This window comes from Primulina tabacum, chromosome 4 (assembly GCF_025594145.1).
Source record: "Primulina tabacum isolate GXHZ01 chromosome 4, ASM2559414v2, whole genome shotgun sequence".
In the NCBI taxonomy this organism is placed as follows: Eukaryota; Viridiplantae; Streptophyta; class Magnoliopsida; order Lamiales; family Gesneriaceae; genus Primulina; species Primulina tabacum.
The window spans coordinates 11,341,531-11,359,603 of record NC_134553.1 but is presented as its reverse complement, the minus strand read 5'-3'; the positions used below and the strand labels follow the sequence as shown (position 1 = coordinate 11,359,603).

Here is an 18,073-nt window from a genome sequence, read left to right as displayed (position 1 = left end):
TGAAATTCAATTCTCTTGTATATTTGTGAGTGATTGTGTGCGAGAATTTATTCTTTATAGTTTACATCTCAAATGTATCCTCACACAAGGGTTTGTAGTCTCAACTAGTAGATTTCTTCACGCTAACAGCCTATGCGTTGAATCCCCTTCAAAAAGCCTTTGTTTGATCTTCAATATGTTTTAGTTATAGGCCCTAACAATGATATATATGTTAAACACAAGAATATGATCATTTGAAAAGTTTCTGTACCGTTTTCGAAATTACAACTGTCAAATTCGCCTTATTAGACATTTTCTTGAGCCTAAACTGGTCAACTGGTTTAGTTTGGTCAACTGGTTCAGTTTTTCTCAACTAGTTTTACTGCTCAACTAGTTCAGTTTTGGTTTGCTCAACTGGATCAGTTCTGGTCTGGTCAACTAGTTCAGTTTTGCTCAACTGAACATTCCCAACTGAAACTGCTCAACTGAACCTGGTCAACAGCTCAACTGAACCAAACTGATGAGGTATGCTTGCTGATTTCTGCCTATGTAAAACAAGTAGTGAAGGATCGTGTGTTGGTGCCTTTGAAGGCATTTCAAACACAATATTCTCCAATGAACTGCAATAGCTCGTGTTCTAAGAATGTTAACACCGATGAATTAAATCGAGTTTGGTTAAAAACCAAGCGGAAGAAACTCGATGTAATCCTTCGTGAAGAAGACTGTTAAATTAGAAAATGTTTTAACTTATGTAAACTGAATAACTGAAAAGTAGAGGATCAGTTGTCACATATATCAGTTCAGTTATGGCAAGAACTGAACTGACAGATGCTCTAACTGTTCAAAGTCAGTTTGAAAACAATATTTAATCAGTTAAATAAACAAGATATGTTTATGGATGTTCAGAGACTTCAACTGCTCCTACATCACCCCTTCTACCACCTCGGGTAGGATTCACTAGAAGACTTTGATTTATACAACTACTTGTACAAACCCACCCAGCTTAGGATTTATCCACTGCCTAACTGAACTCATAGTCTAGACTGAAAGCAGCACCTTTCAGCCTACACTTCTTTAACGTCTATGTGAGAAAGACTACATACACAAGTTTAACGTCTTTGTGCAAGACTGAGTTGGGTGGTGGAGAGTATGTACGTGTGTGAGAACTGAATAAGGATGTTCTCACACACGGAGGGAAATAAGCTTCTTAAACTAAGTTGATAACATGTTGAAGTGTCTCTCTAGGCTGATTTGCTTCTTGAAAGCTGATAAGCATTTAGCGTACCCTCTTTTTTCTTTTGTTTTTTTCACACCTCGAGTCTTCACTGATCTTTTAATTATATAGGTGAGAAACTGATTGTACAGTGAGACTCAATAATTGTATCCGTTGCATTTTGCATTCGCTCCTTGGATTTTGTGTCTCGACTTTTTGATTGCCTTATGAAACATTTGTCTTTAATGCTCTGATGCAACGTTCATTATTGTCCTTTGACTGGACAATTGCTTTGTACCTTTGTGTATAGCTGAAAACCACTGAATGAGCTTGTCTTCATCTAAAACTGAAAGATTCTTAACCGAAGCTCCGAACTAGTCAGCTAAACTGATCTTCAGTTGGGCTGGTGAAATCAATTGACTCGTCAGTTGAACTGATTTCACTATCGTTCAGTTGAATTGATCAGCTGAGCTTCTTCATCAGTTGAACACTCTTTCGGCTGGCCAGGCTTCTGAGGTTCTCCTGCTGAACCACCTGTCAACTGGACGATCAGCTGAACTGCTCATTTGACGTATCAGTTCACCTGATTTGGTTTGTGCGATCAGTTGGGTCTTCAGTTTGCGATGTAAACAACTTGTAATTGATCCTAGCTTCTGCACACCAAGGTAAATAATTAGTAACACAAAATAACAAGTTTTGTTAACATCAAAATTAAGATTGCGAACTTGAAAAGTTCCAACAAGTAGTTTCATCGTCATTTATCTACATCTTACACTGCGATTCAGACTTTTATCTGTGAATATGATTTGTAGATCATCGTTTTAGCTTCGTAACGTATATTGAATCATTTTATTTGGATAACTGAGCTGATCAGGCTGACCAAAATAGCACAACTGTTCATGCCCAACTGATTGTTATTTTCGTGCAATCAGTTTGGTCTTTAAACTGTGAGTTTGGCCTAGATAACATCCGATTTAGCTCTTGGTGCATGGTTATTTGGATTACGAAGATGTGAGATATCATCAAAATATCAAATTTTGTCATATTTTCAGTTTGACTAAATTCGACTTTCAGCTTCCATATTGAGTTACCAACTTCGTACTTGAGTAAATATGTTAGAAAACAATAACAAGTTTTGTTATTATCAAGATCAAGATTGTTAGAGTTTCTAAACCCAAGAGTTTGATTTCATGTTTGAATTTATAAAAGTTCGAACATGTTCAAGTTATGCTCGAGTTCGATAAGTTCGAATACGAATCAAATATTATCGTGCCGGCTAAAAAAACTCGCTAACCCGATTTATTCTTTTACAGCTCTAGGGTGAAGGCATCACAAGAACACACTGGACGAAGACCGAAGATGAACGTCTCGTAAAGAAATGGTGCAACGCTTCCATTAATCCGACACTTGGCAAGGATTAAAGCAACAATAGTTTGTGGGATTGGTTTGGAAGGAATATAAAAATGAGTTGCCAAATAGATGGAAAGAACGTATATGAGACAACTTGTGACAATATTTCACAGATGTTGCGAAACAAGTGTTCACACTTTCCAAAATAAAATAAGTGGATTAGAAACATTCAATAAAAGGTGATCGTTATTTGAGATGAAGATATTCATTGTGAAATATTTTTTAAATTAAAATTTAGCAATTCATAATAATATATATTTGCTTTCTAGTATACTCAAACTCAAACAATGTTCGAGCAAGATTATGAGAGTTCATGGTCCGATAAGAAATCTTGGTCAATGCTGAGGGACCAAGATGGAAAGATATGATCATTCGAAAAATTCAAAGGAGTTTCGACGAATGATACCAAAATTGAAGAATATTGATAGTGAATGAATGCTCTTGATCTATGAGACCGTATTACAAAATACAAATCTTCTAAAATTAACCGAACTGATATTCTGACCTAATTCATGTAATCGATTATATCGATTTAATCAAAATTTTGAGCACCATTGCCCATACCCATATAAACATAGTGCCCACAAAAAAAGGACATTGAAGAAAAAGCTCTAAAAACCATCGTGGACACGAACTAAAATTCAAAAACATGGCCCTTCCCACGGAAAATAAAAAAATTCAAAATATTAAACTCTCTTTCCATTGGTTCATTTAAAATCACGCGGATCCAAACTCAGTAACCCAAAGCCATCGATTCTTTTTCGAATCCAACGGTTCACAGCACATGAACAAAAAACCACACCCCCCACCACTGCTATAAAAGTGCTTTCTCACCAACGAATCGCTTAACATAACCCCACCCATTTCGCAGACGAACAAATCTCATTCCCCAGTTGAAATTCTTGTTCATGGAGGCAACGGCAAAAGTAAAGAAGGGTGCAGGAGGGAGGAAGGGCGGCGGCCCGAAGAAGAAGTCGGTGACCCGGTCCGTCAGAGCCGGTCTGCAGTTCCCTGTGGGGAGAATCGGGCGTTACTTGAAGAAAGGGCGGTATGCGCAGAGGGTTGGAACTGGTGCTCCGGTCTACTTGGCAGCCGTTCTTGAGTATTTAGCTGCTGAGGTGTGAATTTTGTGTTGTAGATGCTTAGATTACATTTCGGATCCGTTCTAAACTTGTTTTTGTTTTGATTATCCTTTATCAATGCCATGTCTTGTTTGTGATGCATTTTCTTCAATGTCTGATATTCAATTTTTACAAATGGGACATTGATTTCAACATCAGAATTTCCTACATTGGGGGATTGGTTCGCCCTATGGTTTGTTTATTTAGATTATCTTAATTTTCTGTCCAATTTTGTTACATTTCTTGACGCGGTTCTGCCTATATTCTTGTTAGCGTTTGCTTGAAGCATTTTGTGTCTTGCTTTTTATTATTGGATCCTTTAATCTGAATCTTTTTCCGCTTGGGTTAAAGGTGTTGGAGTTGGCTGGTAATGCTGCTCGTGACAACAAGAAGAACAGGATCATCCCTAGGCACGTACTGTTGGCCGTGAGGAACGACGAAGAACTTGGAAAGTTGCTGCAGGGAGTCACAATCGCCCATGGTGGGGTGCTTCCAAACATCAACCCAGTGCTATTGCCTAAAAAGAGTGGCGGAGAGCCTGCTGCCAAGGCGCCCAAATCTCCTTCTAAGGCTACAAAGTCTCCCAAAAAGGCTGCTGCTTAGATTGTCTTAGGATTTTGTTTGTTAGAAATGTATGGTTCCTTTTGGGCTTAGAATGAGATGAATTAAGGTTGTAATATTTACAGATCTTTGTTGTTTTAGATGCTTTCTTGTGGAATTCTGTGAATGAATGAAACAACTTGTTTCAGAATTTAAGCCTGCAAACTGTGTCCATTTTTAGTTTCAATGTCTTTTGTGATTTGCTTCTGAATGTAAATGAAGTTATTAATCGTGTCAAGTGGAACTGAATCAATTTGAAAATGTAAACGTGCAGCAAGGTGGTTTTCATGGAAAATTTAACTTATGATATGATATTCACTTTGTTCATAGAATTCCTTATATTCGGGTCAAGTTGGATGACAAGTTGGCTGCTTTTCTGTTAGCCTCCTGGTTCTTGGTTGTGGCTTTGAGCGGATTTGGCATTCCATTTCTTTAGGATGAAGATTGTTACCGAATGTTCACTGTTCATGGAAAGTTATTTGTCATATACAGTTTTCGTTACATGGTGGATAGTTTCTATATTATATGGTGTCAGCAGAGGAGACCCTTGGGTGCCTCTTTTTCCGATACGGGTCTCGACAGAGTGTTGAATATTTGTTGTGATGTATGGTGCTTGGATTTGGATGAAACTCTTGATAACCTCCTCGTTTTCCTGCTGTGACTCCTCTCTATGCTTGAGGGATGGAGCTTCGGTTTGCTCTGTTTATATTTCTTTGATGCATCAAATTTAATTTGTCTATAACAAAAGTCACTGCAAATAAACTTTTAGTGAGTTTTAATGCTTTCCGTATGGATAAGATTCAATATGTTTGAAATTTAAACGGTGATTATGACATTTCAGCACCCTGAATGAAGGAAAATGCATTGGTTGAGCAGAATTCATCATCACTCTTTTACGTCTCCTCTTCATGGATGTCTTATGTGGTGGCGGCACTCTTGCACTCAACTCTTCGTTGGAGGTCTGTTCCCCACTTTCTTTCTCATTCCATGCATTCTTCTTGTACGCGCGCGACATTAGGGAATTGCACGGAAACAACAGTATCTGGTTAACATGTTATGCCTGCTGCTAGCCTTTGATCCGTTTGATAAAATGCTGGAATGAGAACAGAAGCTCAAATTCAAAAGTTACTATTCAACTCACGAATCAAATATTTATGTTGTCTAAAACATATATGTTGAATTTAGTAGTTTCAAAATGCTTGATTAGAAAACCATCTATCACTTTTCTGGGGCATTTATGAATTCTTTTCTACGTTGGCCGAAAATCATATGACCAATGTAGTTTAGAAACTGTAAATGTCACCTCTACAATGAAATCCTGGGTCTACTTCTGAATGGACACCTCTAGTTATAACCGGAATCAGTGTTTTGTTCATATGAAACTCAGTGATGCAGTCAGTTTCTTCTGTCCTTCCCCTTGCTTCCAAATACAGTGTGTTATATCTTAAGAGTAAACACATGCAATAATAGGGACAGAAAATTCTCGTACTCATTTACATGTAGGCAACATTTGAATTAGATTATGAATCATATACGATATGCGGATGATAAATTGATACACATGAATAATATAAATAATTTATAACTCTAATTTTTGTAGAATTTGAACCAAACGTTTGGATAAAATAAAATTATGTAATCAATTAATGTCTCATCATTCGCATCAAACGGTGTCCTAATGTATAATATATAGGACCATTGAAGATGTATTGATTACATATTGAATGACCATTAAATGAAGCCTTTAACACAGTTGAAAAAGGGGTTCATAATCAGATACTCTGACCACGTAAAATCTAAGCTCCTTCAATACTAGCGAACACATTTGTATGAAGGTTGTTTGCTCATCCTTTTTTCAGAAGCACTTCAGAATTTTAACTTTGCATCTGTAAGAGAAGGGTCATACATCTATACACATAACTTGCCTATGTAGAATCATCAAGGATGTTGAGTTCGATCACCCTGTTATACTGAAAACTAAAGTCCATTAAGTTCTCCGACATCCGAAATATTGTGTTTTTTGCAAATAGAACTGGAAATATCTTATACACATTTTTCGGAGAAATATACTTGAAATACAAGTATTATAGTTGATATTTATTGATTATATTTTATTTCCATTCGATCGAAATTTTATTTGTCCCGACATGCCAACTTTATGATTACCATTATTTATTCAAAAGGTCGGTAAATCGACTGCTAGCATTTATTCTGTAGGGATATACTCTATACTACTTAAAGAAACTTGTTTGATGAAATAACATAGTTATATGGTTCCTATGATTTTGTATTGTATTTTGTGTTTGGTTATCAAAATATAGAATTATAGGAACCTTTCTGTATTCAACAAAAATTAACTTTGTCTGGGCATGGATTTAACTATGACTTCCAATTCCAAGATGAGAAATCAATACTCGGTTTCCACCAATAGTGGCTTATCAAAAACCAACCATTTGAGTCAGAATTGATGTTATTGGGTGCTTACTGGCCTTCACTATAACAGAGTTGATCTATGTTTTGGTCACGGACATATTTAACAAACAAGAGAGGAAAGGGAGCAAAAACAACAGTACAATCATTTTTACATGATTCAACATCAATAGGCTTACTCCACAATCTTGTTCATTGAGATGTCTCACCGTATATTTTTCTGAACCAAATTAATGTCTCTTGAACTATGAACACTAATTATACTCTCTTTGGTTCATTGGACCATATAAACCGAGTTACATAAATCTATTTTGGAGGGGCATTAATATTGTGCCCTCCAAACCACTCACTCAAAATCATGACGTGGGATTTGGGAATTGCAAAAACCTAATACTAAGATATATTTGGACTTGCACCCGTTGAGCATAAAATATACATGGATCTTACATAACATACTGGTGGGAGCTATAAATCCAGTATTATGTGCTTCACAGGAGTGTTTCATTCGGTATGACATAGACTAGACCATTATAATATCACTCAACATTACGATCTACAATTCTATAGCATTAAAGTATAGATAGTATACACTATATTGCAAACAGAGCTTATAGTTTGTTTCAAGCGTACAATATGTGCTGTTCTTATTCCTTTTAATATTCTTCAGTTTGATCACTTGTTAATCTCTTTGTTATACTAATTGCACATGCAATGTCCAGCTCTGTGCGATCAACCACATGAAAAATATTTCCAGTACTATTGACATAATGCTTGTTGATTTACATAAACTCTCTAGTGATCTTCAAATCTCTACGCTCTAGTGATCTTCAAATCTCTACACTTGGCTTTTCTAATAAACATACATTCATGCTTTTGTTAAACTTGATAAAGCAGGTTTACCTCAAATTCTTGTTAATTCTTTATGTTTCGAGTTCTTGGCGCCAAATCCTGTTCCTTTTTTTTTATTATTTTGAAAAAGCAAAATTAATTAGTGCGGTCAATTTAGGGATGGCTATAGGGCGGGGCGACCCCCCCCCCCCCCCGAATTGTACACTCGCTCCATCCCCACTTTTTTCGGGTTTGGAGAATTCCCGAATTAACCAACGGGGATCAAATCTCCATCCCCGATTCAAAATAATAATGGGGCGGGGGCACGGTGCAGGTTAGGGAAATCTCATAACTGAACTTATTATTATTATTATTACTATTATTATTATCGGCACGGGTCTGGGAATATTATCCACGTACCCGTCCCGAACTATTTGAGGATTCAAAAAATCCTCGAATCCTAATCCTCGAATCACTCCCCAAACCTGCCCCCTTTGGATTTTCCCCTCAAGGCCCCGAATCCGCGGGGAAAAAAGCCATCCCCGGTCATCTACATTTTCTCATCGAGAAGTTCAAGGAAATATGTCACATATTAGAATAATCTCCATAAAACAATTGTGAAAACTGAGTTGACATATGGAGAATATAGCAAGTCAACATTCGAATAAGGGTTAGTTATCTCATAATGAAAATAATTGGACACCGAGATTTACGTGGAAAACCAATAAAATTATTAGGGTAAAACCGGATGTAAGATGAAAATAATTTCACTATAATATTTCATAGTATACAACTACTCACTGTGAAGAACTCGAGAATGAGATGACTGGAATGAGGGGAGGGGAGCTCTACAATGCGTATTGTGGCTGTAATAATTATGACAACCACAAACCACCATCTATCAATCACCATCCACCCCTTTAATTGCCGACAGCTTCAAGTTCCTTTCTTTTCAGCCCGTGTAGCATCTTCATCAATTTTGGCATTTCTGCTCACCATGTTCTTTCCTGTCTTCAGGTTCAAAATCCTGTACTCATTCGTGACTTTGTTGTATCCAAGCAAGATCCTAACCTGTAATTCCTGTCTAATCTGTCTCTCTTTACTTCTGGATTATGACTGTAGAAGACAGATGCATAAATCTCAAGTGCTCCATTGAATGCACTATGAACTATCATTTCTTTGCCGGTCAGATTTTTAGGAAAAGTACTATGGTCTTCCTGCATCGGCTGGAGTGGTTGGCAGTGATTTCAGATTCAGTTCTACCTCTCCAGTTACATCTTCTTTCTTCATTGGTCTGATTCTGAGGCAGTGGAGAAGAAGTGTCCATCTTGGATTGATCAAAATCAAACCGAGACAATGTTCGGACCACTTCATCCACAAAGATCAATGGCACCTCTGGGAGATCTCCGGTTGGATTCACAGTCGGTAGAGGAGATGAAGCATCTGAATAGCCATTGAGGTAAAAAACTTGAGTATTTGGCATACCAAAGACCCACGCAAGGAGTACTCTTAAGATATCTGAGTGTGCGTTTGGCTGCAGTATAATGAGATTATTTAGAGTCCGCAAACATTATGTCTGGCCGACTAACGATCAGATATATGAATGATCCAATTAACCTTCTATATATTGTTATGTCTACCGAGATTCTCCCTCATCTTTTTATCTAGTTTTATTAGAGTGGCAGCCACAACACAAATCTCCATGCCAAATTTCTTTAATAATTCATTGGTGTATTTGGCCTGGTTGATGAAAATATCTGTCTGGCTGCTTCACTTGCAATGCTAGGAAGAAAGTTAATTCTCCCATTATTGCTCATCTCAAATTGCTTATGCATTATCTTAGAGAATCTCTCACAAAATTAAGATTAGTGGAATCAAATAAAATGTCATCATCATAAATTTATATTAATAGTGAATGATCACTATTAATAAATTTAAACAGTGTTTTACCAACACTTCCAATTGCAAAGTCATGCTCAAGCAGAAATTCAGACAATATATCAACAATTCCAATAATAAAGTCATGTTCAAACAGAAATTTTTTGTAACCATTCCAAAAGCTGAATGTTAAGAGAATGAGTTTAAGAATTATGAACCCCAAAATTTTTGGTCCAACTTATATATCATGGGATTTTAAACTCTCCAATTAGGCAATCATACTTGTTTATTTTCCCATGTTCGTTTTTCTTTACATTGTGGCATTTTACAATTTCGGTTTTTAAAAAGATAATTTTATTCATTACTACTTTCTTTTTCTTTTTTAATCTCGGATCTAGTAATTCTTTAATTTCGAGTTATGATATTTTCCCAAATTTCTCAAAATCTACGTAGGTTTGTAATAATTTTGTTTTGATTCATAAAAAGTAATAGGATTAGTAATGATAAATTTTTTAATTATGGTTATACTATCATTTTTGAAAACTCTATTGCTGTCACTCTGTCTAGACTTTTTGTGAAGTAATTGAATGGATCGGCTATGTTATTGATTCTGTCAAAATGGCAAGACATGTAATATTTAGATGATTATTTATAGCACTTTTACTATATTATCTAATTATGTTACACATTTTGAATATTATATGTTTTTTGATGTTTTATTTATAATTTTTGTTATGTTTTTTTTTTAAAATATCACATTATAAAAAATATAATCCTCATGAAACCTGTCACGGTAATCTTTTAAATTTTCAAAGTCGAAATATTCTAAGAATATAAAACTCTCTTTACAAATTCAATACTTGAATTTATTTTGTGTAATCACTGACCTGGAATTCTTCTTCAGCTGACCCCAAGCTTGTTTTGTAGTTTCACAATTCACAAGTCTTGTGAAAATGGGTTCTAAGACTGATGAATTGGTAGCGGCCAATTTCTTGTAATTTATAAAACTCCTCTCTGTGTTGTTGGATTTGTTCATCGTAGGATCGTCTCTTAATGGTGGAGGATATTTACCTGTTTCCACAACATCCTAGAGGTCAAATGCCCCATCGGGTATATATCAAAATTTGGTGTGCTGTCGTTGGGCCACCAAACTTAAATTCCTACTTTCTAAATAGAATTAGTGTAATGGTAAGCAGGGTCGAATTTACAGGGAACGGAGGATGATTTCTTTCGATTAAAATGTAAATACAGGGGGATTTTGGGATATGAATTCAATAAAATATTAAAACTAAAATTAGAAAACAATAAAAAATAATAAATCTAAACGAGAATTAAATCACCAAACTCTGATTCAAGGGGATTTTCACTATTCAATTATCTGTTCATCGGCTAACATATTATTTATTCATGCAATTACAAGTAATTAACCTTAGAATTATAGGGATAACTGCTAAAATCATTGTGTTTTCCTAATTTAATTGACCTAAACCCAGCATCCAATCAAAACTTATCAATAATTAACTGGGCACGATAGCGTTCCATATTAATTAAAAATAGAATTTTCGTTTTGTGAAAACAGTTAATCCTAAAATCTAACAACCGAGATAGCTGCAATTGATAGATCGAGTTTCGTTGATTTATTTAGATTAAATATGCTATGATAGCACAACACACCTAATCTATCGCTACTCATGTACCAATCGTTCATGACAATTACGGATCACTGAATTCATGGATAGCTGTAGAAAATAATATATCGAATTAAATTGTCAGATTAACCGAGATACAACTTTGATAGAATTAAATATTAATCAACAAATACTTTTCCTCCTCTTGTTTCTTCTACTGTGCGTGCGTTTGGTGGGAGGATGTTTTTTTGTGAATCTTATCTTGCCGCCTCACTCTTTTCGTGAATGGTAGTCAAAGTAACAAAAGAACAAAAAATATGTCCTGTACGTGAGGTAAGTAGTGGCAACAAGGAAATATTGGGTCCAACAAGTATAAAAGCTCAATAATCTAAAATAATAACCTAATCACTAAAATTAAAAGATACTTAAAAAATATCCTCCAAGAATATAGATTTTTTTCCATAAAAAAACTCTATCTTATATTTATTCCTTGATAAGAAAATTCTTCAATTCTCACTAAGCAGCCGAAGAGCAGTCACAAGGCGTGATAACGTCTTATCCAAAAACCACTTCTGAATTTTTCTGTTCAAGTCTTCCACTAAGATCATATCGGCAACTTTAATTGTTATATAAAATCATCATTTTTAGCCCAGATTTATCGCAATCGTAGAAAACTTCCTCCTACAATAAAATCACACAAAAATATGTCAATTAAGCACGTTGAAAGTGGTAAAAATGAGAGACATGACAACAGAAATGCAAACTATTACGAGACTATCAAATCTCCCACACCTAAACCATGCTTGTCCTCAAGCATAAAAGAGCTCAATTCATTATCTCAACTCTTTATCATCTTTCTGCTTCATTTACTTGTCCGTAAAATATTTTTTTCATGCATCAAAGCAATTTAATTGTTAAGCACCTAACATACCAACATCATGAGCAGTTGCTTCCATCCGATTGTGTAGACATAAAAATGCATAGAGTCCAAACACTCCTCACATGATTCGCTCATTTCACTCGTAAGTGTCTAGGTATGTATCAAGGAGCTCTCATGTCAAAACACTGAAATTTTTTACCATAAGCTTGCAAATATATCAAATCATTCACCAACTGAATGGATTGAAACACACAAACAAGGGCTATAAATGGGTTGTACTGTGGCTAGAGGTCAGGTAGGAAAGAAGTACAACGGTTTATGGAACTGAAGAACACATACACACTTTCCACAGAGACAATTGCATCCAGCTAACAATAACATCTTCAATTCCCTCCCTTTTTTCATATATATATATATATATGTATATTTTTGCATAAGAAGTTTTTGAGGCAACGATTTTGAGCATGAATCACTCTATCTCAACAATTTGCATTTTCTTGGCTCAAAAGCGATGGTAAATGCGAAAAGTTTGTATGATTCTCCAATTTAAGGTTCAAATAGAGGAATAACCAAAAGAAAGATTTATCATGGCTTGTAATGTGGTTATTTTCCAACGAATAGGCTCAGGCTCGAACTTGGCTCACTAGGGGTAAATGAATCAGGGTGGGCTCAAAAGAACGACACTGATGATGGGAAAGAAAACGGTTTGAACCTAATGCCCTTTACTTTTGTTTGTGCACCTAATCCATCACAAGGTCAACAAAGACATGTATAACAATGCAAAGTTCTAGAAAAATCAACAATGTATGACCAACACACAATCAAATAAAATGGAGCATGATATAATGTTTGCTCATAGGCTCAAAGCTCGCCAAAGAAAACGATATGCGTGCTAGACCCCATACACTTATCATTTCTACACATCATCAAGAGCAACTACCCATAAATGTAGCAGTAAGAATGCAAAATCAGTTGCACACAAAGAAAACATTAGTTTTTTTTCTTCATAGACTCGCATCAGAGGCATTCAAGATTCAAATGAGAGAGAGAACAAATAAACACTAAATGCTTTATGGATCAAACAACTTCACTCTGCCGTACTCTCTCTTGCTCTTTTTTTTCACCTTTTTTTTCCGAATAAACATGCAAAAAATTGGAAAAAATAGAAATTGAATACCCCATCCCACACCTATATGTGGCAATGTCCTTAATGACACAAAAAGTAGATACACAACGCAGACAGTAAAAACACAAGGGAATTTAGAGAACTCCCCTGAAAATTGTTGGACATTGTAGAGCAAAGCTTTCTATTGCTGTGGTGGGAGAAATGGTGGATCGATGATGAAAGCTGCTGAGAAAAGATGTGAAAGGGGTGAAAACAAATAGGGTTAAATAAAATGAACGTAAATTCTGTTTTTTTTTTTTAAATCAGAAGATGTTTTCTCACAGGGCGTGATCACGCCTTGTTAAACATCTACTGCATTTAGGACAATTTTTTTTTTGGGAAGCACTCATTCAAAGAGCGGCTAACGCCCAAAGTACGTGTCATATGACACCATATATGGGTTTTGGTTCCATGTGCCCTCAAGTTTGGCTTGATGTATGCAATGTAAGCTCGTCTCCTCAACAAAACGTGACTTTAAATAATAAGCATGGGATGAGAATATCATCGTTGGATCTTGAAGAACAAAATCTGTTGAAATTGACAATGAAGAAAGACAAGGATCTCCTAGATGTAAGTATGATAATATTATCGACGAGCTCAAATCGATAGTCTCAGGAGCTTGTTCATCTCTCAACTTCATTGGTGCCTCATCTTCGTTTAATATTTCTTCCAAAACTTCTTCAAACTGACGCTCAACAGTTTCCTCATTCAATGTCACGCTCTTGTTTACCATATCATTCAATCGACTTATGATTATTTTAAGACTATATCCCTCATCTTCTTGATGCTCGAAAGTTTTGTCTGTAAAATTAGATTGGCTAATTTCTGGATTGTATTGGTGACTCCAACTCTGCAGCGAAGGATCCCAATACTGATGGTAGTCAAAGTAGGCCATATCATTTAGTAAATATATCACACTGACTTCACGTCGATTAAGTAGTGAACTACCAGTTGTTAGTGCTCCATTAAATACCCATCTTCGTGTAACTGCATCCAAACCTTTAAGGAAAATTCGAATAAGAACATAGTTAGAAAAATCATGATTCCTGAATGTTGTTACTAAATTATTGAATCTCTCTCATGCTGCGTAGAATGACTCTTCGGTTTGTTGGGCAAAACTTGTGAATACTTGTCGATGAAACATCTCGAAGTATTTCACAACAAAAATTTCTCAAATTCTTCTTTTTCTTGATGAATCACCTGTACAAGAAGAATGAGACATAAAAAAATATAATAATAACAAAAATCGAAAAAAACTAACCTTGCACCGTTCCCGGCAACGGCGCCAAAATTTGGTGTGCTGTCGTTGGGCCACCAAACTTAAATTCATAGTCTCTAAATAGAATTAGTGTAATGGTGAGCAGGGTCGAATCCACATGGAACGGATGATGATTTCTTTCGAGTAAAATGTAAATACATGCGGGATTTTGAGATATGAATTTAATAAAATATTAAAACTAAAATTAGAAATCAATAAAAAATAATAAATCTAAACGAGAATTAATTACCAAACTCTGATTCAAGGGGATTTTCACTATTCAATCGTGTCACTATTCATCGGTTAATATATTATTTATTCATGCAATTACAAGTAATTAACCTTAGAAATTGTGAGATAGAAATTCTTGCGTCTTCTCCTTGTTCTTCATGTTGAAAAGGGGAGCTTCTTTCTCCTCTTGTTTCTTCTACCTGCACGTGCGTTTGGTGGGAGGATAATTTTTTGTGAATCTTATCTTGCCGCCTCACTCTTTTCGTGAATGGTAGTCAAAGTAACAAAAAAACAAAAAATATGTCCTGTACGTGAGGTAAGTAGTGGCAACAAGGAAATATTGGGTCCAACAAGTATAAAAGCCCAATAATCTGAAATAATAACCTAATCACTAAAATTAAAAGATACTTAAAAAATATCCTCCAAGAATATAGAGTTTTTTCATAAAAAAACTCTATCTTATATTTATTCCTTGATAAGAAAATTCTTCAATTCTCACTAAGCAGCTGAGGAGCAGTCACAAAGCGTGATCACGCCTTATCCAAAAACCACTTCTGAATTTTTCTGTTCAAGTCTTCCACTAAGATCATATCGGCAACTTTAATTGTGATATAAAATCACCCTTTTTAGCCCAGATTTATCGCAAGCGTAGAAAACTTCCTCCTACAATAAAATCACACAAAAATGTGTCAATTAAGCACGTTGAAAGTGGTAACAATGAGAGATATGACAACAAAAATGTAAACTATTACGAGCCTATCGGTATCCATTTTTATTACCCAGACCAGGTAGTAGTTCTCTCAGTTGAAGCTTGGAGGTAAAGGGGTAGGAATAACCTTTGAGCAACAATAAGTTTTTTTTGAGTGTTCTCTTTAATGTTAATGCTTTTTGGTTCTCTCTCTTATCCTTACAGCCATTAAAGATCTAGATTGCTCTAATACCTTGTTGAATTTTAAAGAATCTGCAGATGGATAATGTGTTAATTATTATTATTTTTTTTGAAAGAAGAAGATGGATAAATTTTGAGAAACCCTGCTTTAGGTCAAATTAGTTTCCTGATTCTCTCTATGGCACATCCAGAAATGAGGAGCTAATGTATCTAAATTCGCTCCATTCTTGACTAAATGTCTAAATCCACTGATTATTCACAAATTGTATCATAAAATTTGAATTAGAAGGGAAAAAATAATAATAATTGAACTTCAAGAAAAATGTCAACTATTAACATGGTTTAGTTATTGGATTTGATGGATCAATACTATATAAATCTTGAATTTATAGTCATTTCAGAACTATTTCCACCTCACAATGCTAAACATGTTTTACCTAATGCCTTTCTTGGCATTGGTGTCCTAAAAAACGGGTCGAGCATCTATTACTTTTTCGGCACTTGAAATTCTCTGTGTTTTTTCCTCTCACGATTATACCCGCTGAAGAAACTATTTTACATGATAGGACTTTCTTATGATACCAATGAAACTATTTTGAAGGATGCGTTTGAGAAGTATGGTGAAGTAATTGAAGGTAGGCTGATGGACCTAACATTAGTACCACAGCATGTGAAATTATCACCGAAGGAAACTGACTTCCTTTTTTAGCAGTTAAGGTAATATGTGACCGAGTAAGTGGGAAATCAAAAGGATATGGATTTGTGAATTACACTGCGGAGCAGGCAGCAATTAAAGCCTTAAATGAAATGAATGGTCAGGTAGACTCCAGTTTTGACAGTTTCTGCTTCGTTGCCTCACTGTATCTTCTTCGACGTCATTAAAATTTCTTTCCTTGTCTGTTTGCTTTTGTTAGTTGTTGGATGGCAGAAATATCCGCCTCCATCAAGCCGATGGGTGTAGAAGGGAACAAAAGTCAGGTTAGATATTCTTAAAGTTTCTCCGATTTAACTTCGTTATTCCCGATCTTTAATTAGTAGAAATATAATCAAAAGATAATGCAACTCAACACAATGTTACATGGCTTCATCATTGAAACCTACATCTGTGATACAATGCCATGTCTAAAACTTGGTCAACTCTAGGCTTTTCTGCGCATATTTTATTCGATCCAATTAGTTACTTCGAATTTGGGATGAGGTTTCTGAATTGATTTCAATGTAAAGTCTGTGTTGCAGAAGTTAACCTTGTCATGGAAATAAAATCGAAAATGCTTCTTAATCTGAATTTTGAATTTATAACGAGAAACAACTGTATTTTTTTAAATCAGTTTGGCTATAAATAGTTAATCAAGTACCTAAAATTGGTTCTAGAATTATGAATTTTGATGAGTACTGTAATTTTTGGAATTAGTTAATTAGAAATAATTAATAAACATCAACTAAATCAGGTCCCTTTAAATTTTAAAAAAAATTGATGAGTATTAAAGCAAAGACTCAATATGCCAGGGTGTTGGCAGAAAATATTTTCGAAGGACTTCAAATTTTTCGATGTGGTATCAAAGATGGAAGAGCCAATGTTTTTTCATTATTTTGTGTCTAGTATAGCAGACACTACTAATCTTACAAGGAAAAGTGTCCATAGTAACTACAAGAATTTTGACTGGTACTTTCGTTAGTTTCATTTCCTGGGTTAAGCATTGTCTGCATGGTAACTTACATCTTTTGTGTACAATGATTAATTTTTCTTGCATTTCTATTTACTGATTCCCACATTTTGTGTGACTTATAAATAAATACTTTGAAAACTAAATGCAGAAAAGAGTCTGGAGACTAAAGAATCTGAAGGAAAAGAGAAGATATCCAGTTGTGATCATGATTGATCCTTTTCTGGTTCTTTCGTTTCGTTTCATTCTGTAGATAATTTTTGTTACGCCTTTAATAAAAATGGAATGATCGGTATTGGATAATTGTTGTCTACACAATATTCAAGTAACTTGATAGACTAGTACACTACCATTTCATTATGTCGCAATTCAGCAATGGTTTCATTCCTTTCCGTTGTGTCTTTGCTGCCATTTTCTAAGATTCAGTTCTTCGTTCAAGCCATCTTCACTCACGGCTCGCCCAGATCCGTATTTTTTTCAAGGTGAGGCAGTAATTATGTATAGTGCTTATTAGAGGGCAAACCACTAGTTCTAAAGCTTTGGTTACGTGCTGGTCTGAAACTCACTGAAAAGTTTCTGCTCAATTTCCAAGTAATGGTTATTACAGTGCCTAAAAGCTAGTACACGCAAACCTCAATGATTAAATTAATTAATTCAATTAATAATCTAAGTAATGCATTTAATGTGTTAAATTATTTTAAATGTATATATATATATATATATATATATATTTATTTATTTTATTATGCCATTTAAGATTTTTTCTCGAGTTTTAGTTTTTTAGACGAATTTTCGATATCAAACCGAGAAAAAAGACCGGAGATGATTAAGATGTTAAAAATTTAAGTTATATTTTTATTTTAAGCCTAGAAATTAGGTAATTTAAAAGATTTATGAAT

At 35.0% G+C, this 18,073-nt stretch overlaps 2 protein-coding genes across 4 annotated transcripts; both read left to right on the top strand.

The window, feature by feature from the left end:
- The first annotated feature begins 3,440 nt into the window (after positions 1-3,440).
- LOC142543078 (putative histone H2A.1) lies at positions 3,441-4,479 on the top strand. The gene is made up of 2 exons (XM_075650082.1): positions 3,441-3,720; positions 4,075-4,479. The coding sequence occupies exons 1-2, from the start codon at positions 3,511-3,513 to the stop codon at positions 4,324-4,326; spliced, it is 462 nt and encodes a 153-aa protein (XP_075506197.1). The 5' UTR covers positions 3,441-3,510; the 3' UTR covers positions 4,327-4,479.
- Positions 4,480-4,779: 300 nt separating this feature from the next.
- Positions 4,780-17,566, top strand: LOC142543079 (glycine-rich RNA-binding protein 4, mitochondrial). 3 transcript variants are annotated; one of them, XM_075650084.1, is made up of 6 exons: positions 4,781-5,091; positions 5,165-5,282; positions 16,077-16,145; positions 16,220-16,329; positions 16,425-16,488; positions 17,326-17,566. In XM_075650084.1, the coding sequence occupies exons 2-6, from the start codon at positions 5,183-5,185 to the stop codon at positions 17,388-17,390; spliced, it is 408 nt and encodes a 135-aa protein (XP_075506199.1). In that variant the 5' UTR covers positions 4,781-5,091; positions 5,165-5,182; the 3' UTR covers positions 17,391-17,566. The 3 variants fall into 3 exon arrangements, with proteins under 3 accessions (XP_075506201.1, XP_075506199.1, XP_075506200.1); XM_075650085.1 differs by having other exon boundaries at positions 4,806-5,091; positions 16,223-16,329; XM_075650086.1 differs by lacking the exon at positions 16,077-16,145 and having other exon boundaries at positions 4,780-5,091; positions 16,223-16,329.
- The last annotated feature ends 507 nt before the right edge of the window (positions 17,567-18,073 follow it).

Bases quoted from the DNA above. Each gene is read 5' to 3' on its own strand.
- LOC142543078 (XM_075650082.1), top strand. From the start codon at position 3,511: ATGGAGGCAACGGCAAAAGTAAAGAAGGGTGCAGGAGGGAGGAAGGGC. The intron at 3,721-4,074 runs GTGTGAATTTTG...CTTGGGTTAAAG, and splicing joins TTGAGTATTTAGCTGCTGAG to GTGTTGGAGTTGGCTGGTAA.
- LOC142543079 (XM_075650084.1), top strand. From the start codon at position 5,183: ATGCATTGGTTGAGCAGAATTCATCATCACTCTTTTACGTCTCCTCTT. The intron at 5,283-16,076 runs GTCTGTTCCCCA...TTTACATGATAG, and splicing joins CACTCAACTCTTCGTTGGAG to GACTTTCTTATGATACCAAT. The intron at 16,330-16,424 runs GTAGACTCCAGT...TGCTTTTGTTAG, and splicing joins TAAATGAAATGAATGGTCAG to TTGTTGGATGGCAGAAATAT.